The sequence below is a fragment of the Sinohyriopsis cumingii genome, chromosome 7 (assembly GCF_028554795.1).
Source record: "Sinohyriopsis cumingii isolate HCF-2022 chromosome 7, ASM2855479v2, whole genome shotgun sequence".
NCBI classification, from domain to species: domain Eukaryota; kingdom Metazoa; phylum Mollusca; class Bivalvia; order Unionida; family Unionidae; genus Sinohyriopsis; species Sinohyriopsis cumingii.
In genome coordinates, this window is record NC_142967.1 from 37,832,709 (window position 1) to 37,847,578 (window position 14,870).

The window sequence follows — 14,870 nt, forward strand, 5'->3', positions numbered from 1 at the left end:
AAAATGAAAATCTCAGAATCATCACTGTGTACATTTTGTAATGAAGCTGAAGTGGCTCTGCATCATTTAATTTTTGGATGTCATTGTGTGTAAAAACAATATAATTTGATAAATTTTAGGTCAGTTCTTGGAGACAAATGCCATACTGAGTTAAATTTTTTAGAAGTACCATATTATTTGAAATAAGAAATTTACTAGAAATGGAGAGCATCAATATATTCTTAATTCTGATAAAAATGTATATACACGTACAATTAAAAATTGTATTCAAAGTTTTTTGGCTTGCATAGGTCAGATAAAATATTTTAAGCATCTATAATCATTTTTGGCAATATATACATATATCTATTTCTCTCTCTCTCTCTCTCTCTCTCTATATATATATATATATATATATATATATATATATATATATATATATATATATATATACACACACACAGTATATGCATACTGTATATCATTGAAAATACAAAGTATTCTTTGTACTTGTTTATTAATATAACTTTACCACAAAAAAATAACGAGGTGATCTTGCACTTTATTGACTAACCATATTAGCCATTTTAGATCAAACTTGAAATATATCTTTTTTGGAGCTCAGATAGGTTTGATAATGAGCAAGATCTGTTCATACTAATGAGACAATCTTGCACATAGATTGACCAAGCTTGTTACCCCTCCTGAAGCTGTATTTCTGATTTAATTTTGTTCAAACTTGCAAAATAGGTTTATATCATCAAGATCCAATCAACAAATGTGGGCTCCACAGTTATTCATGAGGTAATCTTGCATCTGATTGGCTGATCTTGTTAACCAATCTGGAAGCAAGATTTCTGATTTGACTTTGATCAAACATGGGATATATGGTTATCATAGTTATATCCTCAAGATCTCAGATGAGTTTAATAATGAGTGAGACCCATGCATTGTAATGAGATGACCTTCCAGCTGATTGGCTGAGTCAAAAATGTTAAACTCATACTTTATTTGTTGTTGTCAGCTTTGTCATTCTAATATTTTTATAATTGTTGATTGATGTAATGTCATTTTATTTCAGATTCTGAAAACATTCATGAAAAACTGTTTAAGTGAAGCAGATAGAATGAAGATGACATCCATTGCTTTCCCAGCCCTTGGAACTGGAACTCTCAAATATCCAAAGGATGTGGTTGCAAAGGAAATGTTTAGCACTGTCTCAGACTTCTTTACAAAGAATGCAGACACATCCCTGGTTGCTGTTCTTATTGTGGTCTATCAGAAGGATTTGGAAACTCTGAGGGTATATCATGCTTGACATTTCTTTAGAATTTAGATTAATATTATCATGCCCACCCACCCGTCTAAAAATCAGGGTCTAATTATTGAAAATATTGGTCTTGTGTGCTTAGAATTTTGAAAGCAATCAGACATCCAGATAATATTTTATAATATGTGTGAGATTGGCATTTAAGATGTATTGAGTTTAAGTTATTATGATGTCGTTTTAGATCACACCCATTTTTTGCCTCTACTGGTCATAGACCAGAGTAACTTATGGAATGGCCTGTTGTCCATATGTTGATGTCTATCCATCAGTTATCATTACTCTGCTGAAACTACTTGGAGGATTGCCATGGAACTTTACAGATACATTCATCCCAAAGTCTAGTTGTTTCAAAATGACAATCGTGCTGCTGAAACATCCAATATGGCCACTACAGCTGCCATCTTGAAAATCTTGTTATTGCTCCTCCTCCTGAATGGATAATCAGATAAGAATGAGGGGGTTCACTGAAAGACTTATTATCATGGCTACTTGGTGGTCATCATGATTATCTTGTTATCACAAATCCTTCTCAATTGAAAGCCATATCAAAATTGAGCTTCAGTCAAAAAATGTTTTATAATATTTATTTGTTCTTAAATGAAAATCATTCAGCATGAACATCCAGTATAGCCACCACAGTTGTCATCTTGAAAATCTTGTTATTATTACTTCTAAATGGACTGTGTCAGTTTCATCACAAGTATTTTGATGTAAACTGCATGAAGGAACTTTAAGATGTTATACCACTTTTCGTAATTATGGATGTTTTGAGGGAATGCAGTTAATTAAAAGAAATGTGGATCATATCTTCTTGTACTTCATGATTATATTTATTTGAAAGAATTTATCCTCCTAAATATTTATGCAATCTATTTTTACATTTTATGAGCTTGAACTTCAGTTCACACCATATAGTAACTCTTGTGCTACAGTGCTGCAAAAACTGAAACCTGAATGGATTGTCATATCAGCATGAGGGCTTCACTAAAAGACTTCTTGTGATGTGCGGTTGGTCCTAAATTGAAAATGGTACCATCCAGACATTCAATATGGTCAATACAATCATGATGATCTTGTAAATCTTGATTTTACACCACCTGAACAGATGGTCATATAAACAAGGGGTTTTCACTTAAAGACTTCTTACAATGTCTTGTTTATCCTAAATGAAAATAGTGCCAATCTGACATTTAATATGTCCACTAAAGCAGCTGTCTTCAAAATCTTGTTATTGCCTCTCCACCTTAATCGAAAATCATATAATCATTGTGGTTTCACCTGAAGACTTCTTATGGTATCAGACTGGTCTTAAATAAAAATTGTGCCGAGCTGATATCCAATATGGCCACTCTTAAATCCACTTCTCTTAGATGAAAGTCATATTAGCATTGGATTTTCACCAGAAGACCTGTCATGTCATAGTTGGACCCAATGAAAATGGTGCTGATCTGATATCCAGTTTGGCCACCAAATCAGTCATCCTAAGAATCTTGTTATTGTTGCTCCACCTAATGAAAAGTCATATCAACATGAAATTTTCAGCAGAAGACTTTCATGTGACCACAGATATGTGTGCCACAATGAACATATTGGAAATCTTGTCACTAAGTCTTCTGAATGGATGGTCATATCAATATAGATTTTCTACCAAATGACTTCCAATTGTGTCCAGTTTGTTTTGGTGAAATGATGTTATGGACACCACATCAGCTAATTTGAAAAGCTTTTTGCTCATGAAAATTGGAGTCTGTTTCAACACTGAGCAGTTAGAAGGAAGAAATACAGAATTCATGGAAATTCTCATCAGACAGTTGAGCATCACAATCTTCAAAGGACTTCTAGTATTATTTGTTTCATAAAGCTCATCATGGTATAGATAAATAACACAAATTACATGGTTAGTCATAATATTCCTCTCTTCCATTGGTATTTTGCATGGAAAAAAGCTGCACCCATTTGTATGTCATTATAAAGTTGGGTTTGTCTCACCAACAAAGCCAGCTTTTATGACTAACCAATAATTTTGTTTTCTGGTGATTTGTTATTTGTTAAGTATTGGCTCTTGACTCCAATTTTTGAAGCAAGAATTTTTCCAGCCAAAATAGGTCACTGTGACCTACTTTTCTGCTTCCAGTTCATTTTGCCTTGTGACAGTGTTCATTCCTCAGTCAGGGATGCATGCACTGCCAAAGTTGTGTTGAACAATGATGAATAGCAAGAAATACTATTTTTAGGTGGTTTTGTTCCAGCAGCTTTCTTGCTGTTAGCATTTAGGCCCATATTGAGATATCTGCTGCATGATCAGATTGCAAAAACTTTCTGAAACCAGGATGTTCTACATAAACCACATTGAAGTTTTATCATTAGGGATGAATGTTAAGAATCACTCTACACTGCTGATTTGGGCTGGTTTCCAAAGAAATGTGAGCCATTTCATATTCGTTACAAATTTTTTAAAAATTTCTGTATTACAAACTATGTTGAAAAAATTCTGTAACATCAGAATTTTGTTGAATAAAACTTTGGGGAATAATAAATAAGCACAAATATGATTGAATAGTATACTAATATAGTTTCTTCAGGTGATAAACAGAAACCAGATTATATGAAACCAGTCAACAAGGTTGTAAATAGGTGAAAAATGATGGAAAATGTGAGAAGAAAAGATAAAGATAATTTTTGAATAAAACTAATGTTTATAAATATTATTTTGGCTGAAGATGTTGAAAGAATCCATTGCTCTTTTTTACTTTGACCTAAATGTAGTGTATGCCACAATATTGAGAATGTTACTAGTCTGACATTTTCAAAGGAGTGCCAGGTGACTTATTGTACATATCATGATCATCCTCAGAAGCTAAACATATTAAAAATTACTTTGGCCCAGAAGTTTGTATTAGAATTATTGTTCTTTTCAGCTTTGAGCTGAATGTAATGTGAGGAAGTAGATTGAGGATGTGATTAGTCGGACAGATTTCAACAGATTGTTATGAGACCTTGTACATCATCTGAAGGTTTGCATATTGACAAATCAGTGTGCTCTCACAATTTTGGGGAGAGTTATTGCCCTTTTTATCATGCATCTGAATGCCGTATAAGACAGAATCTTATATACACCACTCATACACCACTCATACACCACTTATCTCACACAGAATACTTTAGTGAATTACAAAGAAAAATTTGGTGCATATCATGGTCTTGAGCTAATGATACACATACTGGCAAATTATTATACTTGTGCAATTTGGGGCAGAATTATTGCCCTCTTTGACTTACAGCTGAATGCAATACAGTCAAACACCACTATAATAAAATATTTGGGGTCCGTAAGGTGCCACTGTACTACGTACTAAAGTGTGCCTCATCCAATCAAGTCAGTTAACTGAGAAAATATTTTATGTCTATCTGTTTAGCTGTACAAGATGGGGGTGGTGGTGAGGGTGCATAGCTATAAAATTAAGTGATGCAGTTACCAACTTGATGCATATAAATGAGAAATTTCTTTAAATATTTATTACATATTTGATATGAATTTTTCAGCTGAGAACCATTCATTGGTACAGATATGTACATGAAAAAGAATATTCAGACACCTGAAGCATAATGGTACATGTACTCACCAGCTGATCTCATTGTATCCATAATTGTAATTTTGTCAAAATTATACACAAAAATGCATACTGTTGATACTTTTTGGGCTAAATTCCATTCAAAAGCTTAATTCCTTGTTAATATACATTGCTATGTTATGCAACAAATCATGTATATTTGCTGGACAGTCCAAAGTTAGTCCAAGTTTCCTTTAACCATTCTCACCCATGCAAGCAGAGAGCACATGTCAGTGATGTTTGAGTTGGTGTAATGTGACTACCACAATGACATGTTCTGTCTTCTTGCTGAATTGGGTTTCTCCAGGTTGGTACAACAGTGAAAGGTTTTCTTGTTATTCTCAGTATAACTTGTGTCCTTTAATTTTTTGACAAATATTTTTGATTTTCATTTAATATTTTTAAAATATTTGTACAACAGTATTAGAAAGTTTTTTTTAATGGTATCACATAACCATTGGATCTCTGATGTCATGGACATGTAGGTTGTGAGATTTGGGATGTCACATAACTAGCGACACACATGGTAAGTACCAGTAGATTAAACTAATAATGAATGCGATACTGGCAGTTTCTATGCAGGTGTGACTTAAGGTAAAGTCATTTGAGTTTGTTAGGCCCGCTAGTTAGCATCCTTGGATGTGGGAGGCCACAGGTTCAAACCCCGGCTGAGTTGTACCATAGTCTTATCAAAATGTTACTAGCAGCTACCTCAATTGACACTCAGCATTAAGAGGTTAGTGTTAGGGTTGGTTGGCCTGATGTAAAATAAACATGACTGGGTGCGACATGATGCTATTTGTAGTGGCATGATGCCCAAGTTCTAAACATCACTATAAATTGCCACACTAGACATCATAGCAATATGATTTGGGCGATAAACTTGTTTCAACAGGTGTGAGTGATATTTGATTGAGCAGATGTTGGTGGTCTCTTATTTCATCTTAAGTAGGTAGGTAAATTAATTGATTGATAAATTCAGGTGAGAAACTTTTCTGACCACCATGGTGACTTTGTTTGGTACTTGGATGTGATGGAGTAAAACCTATTGGCATAACTGTGGGGCCCTCGGGTGGCAAAGTGGTCTAAAGCACTCACCTTTACTGATCACTGCCATCACACCTTTGCCTGTGTGAATTCAAGTCTCAGGCTCGGATCATGTGGATGTGTGCTAGTACCTTCCCATTGGTCAACTGTTTCTCCCTGGATTTTCCTGGGTTCTTCCTCCACCAAATATACTGGCTGCCATGTATATAGCTAATTGTGTGCTGCAAAATGGCATTAAGCCCACAACAACAACAGCAAAATTGTTTACCCTTGAGTGAGCAATGATTGTACATGGGTTTCACTGAAGACAAACACAAAGAAGACTTAATGACATTATTGTTGATGGTTCAATAATGATTAGATTAATAATTGTCAGCTTTTTTAATTAGCTAGCATCTTTTAAAGATTTGCAAGAATTAGACACTGTCATAGGATATTTTTGTTTTCTTCAAGATTACAAAACAGCTTGCCAAATTATTAAATTAAACACTTGTATTTGTTTTACAAAAGCTTGGTAGCACTTAAAGAAATTGGTAAAATTACTATAAATATTCAGGAGCCATGCCACAGCCTTGCTGTATCTATAGCATGTTATAGTGGAGTTTCACTGTATATGACAGAATTCTGTGAATACAACTACTCTTGCAGTTGTCATTTATTTTGAAACTTAATACACATTGTATTCATCAACAGAAAACATGCATGTTGATTGGTGCATGTACTCACTGTTGTCTGGAATGTTTAATGTTTGCTATATATAGACCTGTCTCCATCATAGGATTAGTCCAGAATGTAGGAGATGTGGGGATATGTTTTTATATGAGCAAATTGCTCGAGTTTGAAGAAGAATCTCTCCAGTTTTGATACCTAAATAATGTTAAATTTACATGAATTTACAGCAAACTGTTGTTAAAAGAAAACAGAGATCTTTTTATTTTATGAATTCAACAAACTCCAATAAAGGAGGGGAGACCGAGGGTCACCATTTTGAAAATGTTCAATTAATTCCTTATGTATTTTGGATGTACAAATAATTTTTAAAGCTGCATTTCTCCGACATATGTATTGAGCTGAAAAGATTGCTTTGTTATAGTTAGATCATGTGATTGGAGGCATAAAAAAGGTTCCTGCACAATAACTTGAATTTTAATCACAGAATCACAAATCTGGATGGCTTGCCCTTGGAGCAAGAAAGAAGCATGCTGATTGGGTGGAGAAAAGGTTAGCGAAATATTAATGATCAAGGTCATTGTGACTTAAAGAAGAAAAAAATCCCCAGAAGGTTTTTATTGTAACTTTAGATCTGGTTCCGTGACCAAAATATGGGGGTGGGGTTTGTACTTAGGGTACAAAGATAATGAAGCTTATAAATTCATTTCTGGGCTCTTGAGGTCTGGAGTTGCATGGCCTTTTCAATCAGACATATTGCCTGGCTCAGGAAAAAATATGGATCAGATTCATGAAAATATGTTCTAATACATGGCTTGTTAAATAAACATGTAGAAAGAGACAAAGCTTGTAATTCAAGAATTGAAAAATGTCAGTAACTTGCATTTGAAAGAATACCAATCATCTCAGTTTCCACCAACTTTTGTACTAAATGGTTCATTTTGGTCAAACCTCCAGTTCGGAGAGTGCTACACATGAGTGCCATAAAAGGAAGATTTCTTATTGGTCAAAAATTCAAATATTTCTCAGTAATGACCCCGACTAGATTTTGACCATTCAGCTGTTTTGACATTGTCTGCTTTATAATAGATTATAACAGCATGCGTTGAATGAAAGTGGGTGGGAATTGAGTGAGACACTTAAAATATTCATTTAAAATGCAAGTTGGCAAAATTTGTCTTGTGCAAATAAAATACATACTTACTGAAATATCTGCTTGCATCTTCCCTTTGCTTTGACAATTTATGAATAATGATTGAGTCTTGAAAATACCATTTACCTACTGCAACTGTAACATTGCCTGACAAGATGAAAAATCACACAAATTTGAACATTTTTGTCTCTTAACTTCTCAGATATCTGACTCACAAATATGTATATAGCTCATTGAAGGGAAAACTTTCTCCATGTGACAATGATACCTAAATTACTGCAAAGTGTCAGTGTAAATGTGAACACCATTTAGAAATCAAAAACAGCAATAGAATATATTCACAATACTTATTCATTTCATTATCAACAAGTAGATAAATATGCTAATGTTATTTATTATTGATGCATGTCAGATGTATAGCTATGTGAGCTTCAGGATTTATTAAGGATGGAAATGCATTCAGTTTTATTCTCAAAGGTGCAAATCTGCATCTACTTGTCCCAGGGACAAGCATATAGTAATGTTTGGTAAACTTTACTCAACCCAATGTTTACTCGGTTAGGTTGAGAGGATAAGTGGTTTTACTATGCCCTGACATAAATTCTTACCTCATACCCCAACATGAATCAAAAATATCAAAACTGGGGTGGGAAAGGTCAGAGTATTTGCCTACTATCTGTACAGGTAAATTGGTAGTAAAAAATCACCCTATTGAGTTTAGAAAGCATAAGGATTTGTAGTAAAAAATCACCCTATTGAGTTTAGAAAGCATAAGGATTGGTAGTAAAAAATCACCCTATTGAGTTTAGAAAGCATAATGATTTGTGATGGCAGCTATTGAATTAACTGTAATAGTTTTGGTGCATTAGTTAATCCCAGAAATTAAATAGTTCTAAAGACTCTTTGAATAAAGGTTTATAATAAAATATTAAAACTGTTGGGCACAAGGTCAGTTTTTGTGTATGAAAATTTTTATGACTACAGGGTCAAAACTTTTTTCGGATAGGGATTTACAGAGAAAAGCTCATATGTATACTATTAACCATTGTCACTAGTTTTTTTTCGTAGATAATGTTTAGTTACAATAGAAATTATAATCAAAAATTGATATTAATAAAAATTAAAAACTCTCAGAAATGTATTTAGTCTGTGTTAAATTTATTTATGTCAGGTTTTTGAGAAGGAACAAAAGGAATTTCAGAATCGATTATCTTCACCCAGTAAACAGGATGGAAGAGCAAAATATCAAAAGAAACAAGGACAAGGTAAGACAATTTATCCAGTATTATGAATCTGGTACTTTGCAAATCATCAGACCAAAAAGCTTATGATAATGGCCATGCCTCCATCATCTACTGGTCCATTAACAATTGCTCATTATCACTGAAGAAGCATTATTTCTGATCCAAGTTTGATCAAACTTGGAACATGGTTTTAAGTCATCAAGATCTTGGATGAATTCAATAATGAATGAGATATATGCATACTAATGATGTGATGGGTTAGCTTTTTACCACACTGAAGGCCATCATAGCTTTTTATCCACATTGGAGGCCATATTTAATTTCTAATCTGATTCTGATCAAACTTTGAATAAAAGCATATAAGCGAATTCTCATATGAGTTTGATAATAAGTGGCATTCATGGATATGAATGAGATGATCTTGTATATGACTGACTGAGCTTGTTACTACTCTGAATGTCATGTTTCTGGACTGAATGATCAAACTTGGAATATAAGCTTGTATTATCAGAATCTCTAACTAGTTTGTTACTGAGTGAAATTCATGCATACTAATGAAGTGAACTTATCTTACTGGCTGAGTTTTGACCACTCTGGAAGTTATATTTCCAATAATGTTTAATCAGTCTTGGAATACATGGGCATGTATCATCCTGATGTTAGATATATTTTGTAAAAAGCAAGATCCAGCACATGAATGGAGTGTCTGATAACCTGGGTCTATTGATTCTCTGGAGGCCATATTCCAGATAGATTTTGGTCAAAGTTTTGATATGGCCTTATATTATCATGATCTCAAATGAGTTTGACGATAAAGGAGATTGATGCACATTAACAGGATTGCGTCTACAACAGTCACAATCATGACACCCCCCAAATGTAATATTTCACACAAAATTTTAAATTATATACAGGCAAAGTCTTGCAAAAATAAGAAATGTACATATTTTTTCATGAAGAATGCACTATTATTTCTTGGACATATTTTTTTATGTAAACATGCTGGTTGCCACTCACAGCACATATGGTATCTTTGTGTAGTTGTGTATCACATCACATTCATCAAATACATTAGCCAATACACTTGGAGAACTACTGCTACTTCACAAATCCAGCCTTTCCAGGCAAAAACTTTTAAGCTAAGAAGCTAATAGTTATCAGCCCACGAGAGGTTAAATGGAGTAATCGTCCCTTGATACAGAGAATGACACCAAATTCCATGACTTCTTCAGTTACCATTAACATTCGTGCCATGTATCATGCTGTCAATAGATAGAGAGGTCTCACAATCCACATAGAAGCAATTTGAATGTTTTCTACCTTAAAGCAAGTTGGAGGAGTGTTCTTGTTCAAGGGAAGTATACTCCATCTACAATTTTCCAACTCTTCTGTTCTTTCTTTTTTCAACATCTAGCATCCACTTTGTAGTTATATACATGACACTGTACTGATTTTACCTGTATAGGGCATCATTTGACCTTTTCTACAGATAATATTGTCTTACAATTGATATTATAGCATCCACTTAGTAATAATAATCATGCTTTAATGCAGTTTTATATGCTTATGTGTTGTATTCTATAGAGAACTCAGTTTTATTGCTGTATATTTTCTGCCATCGTCGGATACATACAGTTTTTTATGCAATGTTTAGTCCTTATGTCTGCTTCATAGTTATAACTATATCACTTGCTGAGGAAACGGCACTCTCAGTCACCATCATACACATGTTAGTTTTACAGAATGGCTACATGGATCAATATCCCATATCCCAATCATAAGAACTGGACATCATGACAATCAAGATTACCCTGTTCCTTCACTAACAGATAACATCATATACCTCTGATTACAATGGGCCAAGGGGCCCTGAGTGGCCGAATGGTCTAAAACATTCTCCATTACGGAATACTGCCATCTCACCTCTGTCTGCATAGGTTCGAGTCTCGGATTCGACCAATGTGGGTATGTGAGAAAGCTTGCCAGTAGCTTCTCGAGGGTTGGTGGTTCTTTCCTGGGATTTCCCGGGTTCATCCTCCACCATTAATACTGGCCACCATGTATAGCCTATCGTGTGCTGAAAAATGGCATTAAACCCTACAACAATGACAACAACAACAACAATGGGCCACAATCATGATATTAGACACCAGAATAATAAGCTTTTTCCAGTTGCATGAACCCAGTTTATACAGGCACGCTCATGGATCAGTCTAACTTGCACAGTGCCACTAGGGACTTCCTATTATGATGAACAGCTTGATGTCTCAGTATCCAAAACCTGATTTCATGAACCCAGCTTGTACAGGCACTCTTATAGATCGGTCTAACCTATATAATCCACTAGGCACTTCCTGTTATGATGCCCAGCTTGGTACCTCAGTATCCAAGAGATGTCGCTTCACTTCTCCTCAAGCCTTTACCAGTTACAGGGAGCCTATACTTAGCAACAGCTTTTAAGTAACCATATCTAACTCCAGACCTGCTGCAAATGTAGTGAGGCATCCTCCTTAATATTCTTCTGTAGCTACTTTGCAGGAAGCAAAAAGAGATATCACCTTTGCCACCTTTATCCAAAGACAATGAACTTGCTCTCAAATCCCCTCGTCATTGTTAGATCTTACTATGACGTATGAATACTTTGCCTTACATACATGGATTGAAGAAGTTTTCCAGTTACTTCCATCAGAGTTCTGTCTTCCTTCCACAACAACTGCCTGGTCTACAGTTTTGGCATCACTTGATTATTAACTAAAGGAGGAACCTACTTTCAAATACTTCACAGTCTGGCAGAGTTACTGACATTCCAGTCTGGCAGAGTTACTAACATTCCACAGTCTTGCAGAGTTACTAACATTCTGGGCTGCATGCATCTTCAGTTACAAGTCATAAGTGTCAACTGACTCTTTTCACAGACACCTTCCCTCAAACTTTAGTCAGCTTTCTATAAGTTCCACACTCTAGTTTACAATTTAAATACCAGGTATTCAGCAGAATATCATAGTTTTGGAAAGGATAAAGCAATCCTCAGTATGCATAGACTGGAAATTTTTAACAATAGACATCAGTTGATGCACAATGTTGTGGCCATGGGCTTAATATTGGGTCTAGTATCTTTCATGTTCTTTCATGAAACATGGCATATCTTCTCTTACCCCGAATCCCACAGGATATGCATCAGAGTCTGTTTTTCTAATCACCCATTTCTTACACAGAGTGGCCTAATGTACTCTAGCTAATGCCATAACAGCAGCTATGAACTTACAACTGGTGGAACAAGATGTAGTGCTCATTACCTCTCTTGAAGACAAATATAATGGCCAAGCTATGCTCACAACCTTCATAATCTAATCTCCACTTTAATGATCAGATTGATGAAATCTGCAATCAAGCCACCAATGACACCCATTTCCTTTCCTCACAATTTCAACTACAGTGGAGGGATTTGCAAGACAATCAATAAAAGATTGCTGGGACAGACATAGAACACTGGAATAAATTACCATGGCTGGAAACAAATGAAATAAATTAGATGCTTTGCAGTTGGTGTTTAAAAATTGGCAACTCAGTATTTGAAACTAAGTGAAACTCTTAAAACTACATGTATGACAGCTATCATGTGACATAAAATAAATTCGTGACACTGTTTTCTAAAAATAAATATGTGACAGTGTTTTCTGAAATATACAAATGAACAAAGCTGAGAGGAGTGTCATGACTTGCAGATCATGGTTTGATTCATACCTACCATATTCCCACACAGTGTTTGGGGCATTTTTTAGACTAAATATGTGTTTTTAGGTCCCAATGGGATCAGTACACATGATACCAAAAAGTGAGGTGGTCCAATTGAGAATAAACTCTCTTTTCAGATAAACCTATAGAACATTGATTGGAAATTCAAATCTGAATAAAAGAAAATATAACTTGTCTGTTTTCTTTCAAGCATTTAATGCACATACAAAGAAAGAAATAGTTAGTAGATTTAGTATTGTCAAATTTCATCTCCATACACATTATACATATGTGCAAATACTTGCATAATCACAGGAACACTTACATTAAATAAAAACATACATCGACTTTCTGTTTTTAAAATCCATTGGATGGCCAGAAAATGCTTAATTAGATGCAGACTGTGCTGCTCACAATAGTTCAGTAAGGGGTTTGAATGTAATGCAAGTGTTGTTAGTATTCAACTTTACACTCACTAGAGACTGGATAGTACTGTTGTTAAGTTCTTTGCTTGATTCTCGTAGCAAGTCATTTGTCACTTAGTTAAATGATACCAAAATACAAACAGTAGCCAAGTTGAACATTGTGGCAATTAACATAATACAACACAAGAAAATGTCAGAAACCATACAAGTTTAAAGTAACTGAAAAAGTATTTTGATATTAATAATTCATCATAGATATGAAAACATTTATTAGCATAGTAAAATGTATATGTAATATACATAAACATGTACATAACCACATATTAAACTTTATGTTAGTCAGACTTGTTTTCAAGTGTCAAAAAATAAATTATCGTTTGTGTCATTTATGTTTAAAACATTTTAAAATCTAGCTTGTAGTATAAAATATGTAATCAAAGCACTTTTTGCACCTTATTTTTAGTTCTACTGCTTATAGACCAGGATCTTAAGGGATGATCTGTTTTCTGTCGTCTGCCTACATGGAAAATTGCCATGAAATTTTATACAAACATTTATCCAAAGGTCTACTTGTTCTTAAATGAAAATGATGATCTTGCAGACATTAAGTAGGCCATCTTTAAAATCTTTTTATCACTGTTCCTCCTGAATGAAAAGTCATATTGATTTGGGGATTCGCAAGAAGACATCTTATGATATATTATTAGTCCTAAAGGAAAATTGTGCCATTTGGATATTCAGTATCACTGCCAAACTGGCCATCTGAAAAGTCTTCTTGCTGCTTCTTAATGGAGGAATGTTTCAACTTAATATGATGTCTGCATAGTACTGAAATGAGTGGTGTCAGACATCATGGTGGCTATATGGAGAATATTGTTATCACAATACCTCCTGAGTGGATGGTCATATCAGCATATGGTTTTCACTGAAAGACTGATTATGATGTCTGTTTAGTCCTAAATGAAAATGCTGTTGATCTGATATCCATCATGACCACAATGGCAACCATATTGAAAATCTTTAAGTCACTACTGCTTCTGAATGGAAAATCATATCAGCTTGGGATTTTCCCTGAAAAATTCTTATGGTGTCTTGTTGATCTTAAATGAAAATCATGCTGATCTGACATCCATTATGGCTGCCATACCATGGTGTCAGTGATCTTGAAAAACTTGTTATCAGTACTTCTCCTAGATGGAAAACCATATTGCCATCTGTTCTTTAAGAAGAATACTTGTTATGATATCTAGTTGGTCCAAAATAAAAACTGTGCTGTTCTAACATTCAGTATAGCCATCCAGACACTCTGGTTATAAACAGAAAGTCATATGGACATGGGGTATTCCCCAGAAGACTGATATCAAGTGGATCCTAGCTGAATATGGTGCTTATCTGACACCCAATATGGCACCATGCAGCCATTTCAAATATCTTTTTGTCACTATTCCTTCTCATAACAAAACTTACATCAACAATTATATGAACTAATAAGGACTGTATTATCAAATGGCTTATCAAATGGCTGTTTATGATTCTCATTATAGTCGAATGATGAAATTGTATTTGACATAAATTTAGAATCTATTCTTCTTTTAGTGGTATGCAATTATTATTCTACATAATTAGGTGCACTATATTATTGCTTTGTGTACTTTTGATGTGAAACTTTTCTACTAA

At 34.4% G+C, this 14,870-nt stretch overlaps 1 protein-coding gene across 1 annotated transcript in view; it reads left to right on the forward strand.

Annotated features, from left to right (window-relative positions):
• Window positions 1-14,870, forward strand: part of LOC149795044 (protein mono-ADP-ribosyltransferase PARP14-like) — a 155,550-nt gene that overhangs the window by 71,680 nt on the left and 69,000 nt on the right. The window contains exons 12-13 of the mRNA XM_089964724.1: window positions 1,061-1,282; window positions 8,961-9,054. Coding sequence (XP_089820850.1) covers window positions 1,061-1,282; window positions 8,961-9,054 — 316 coding nt within the window. The remainder of the gene's footprint in view (window positions 1-1,060; window positions 1,283-8,960; window positions 9,055-14,870) is intronic.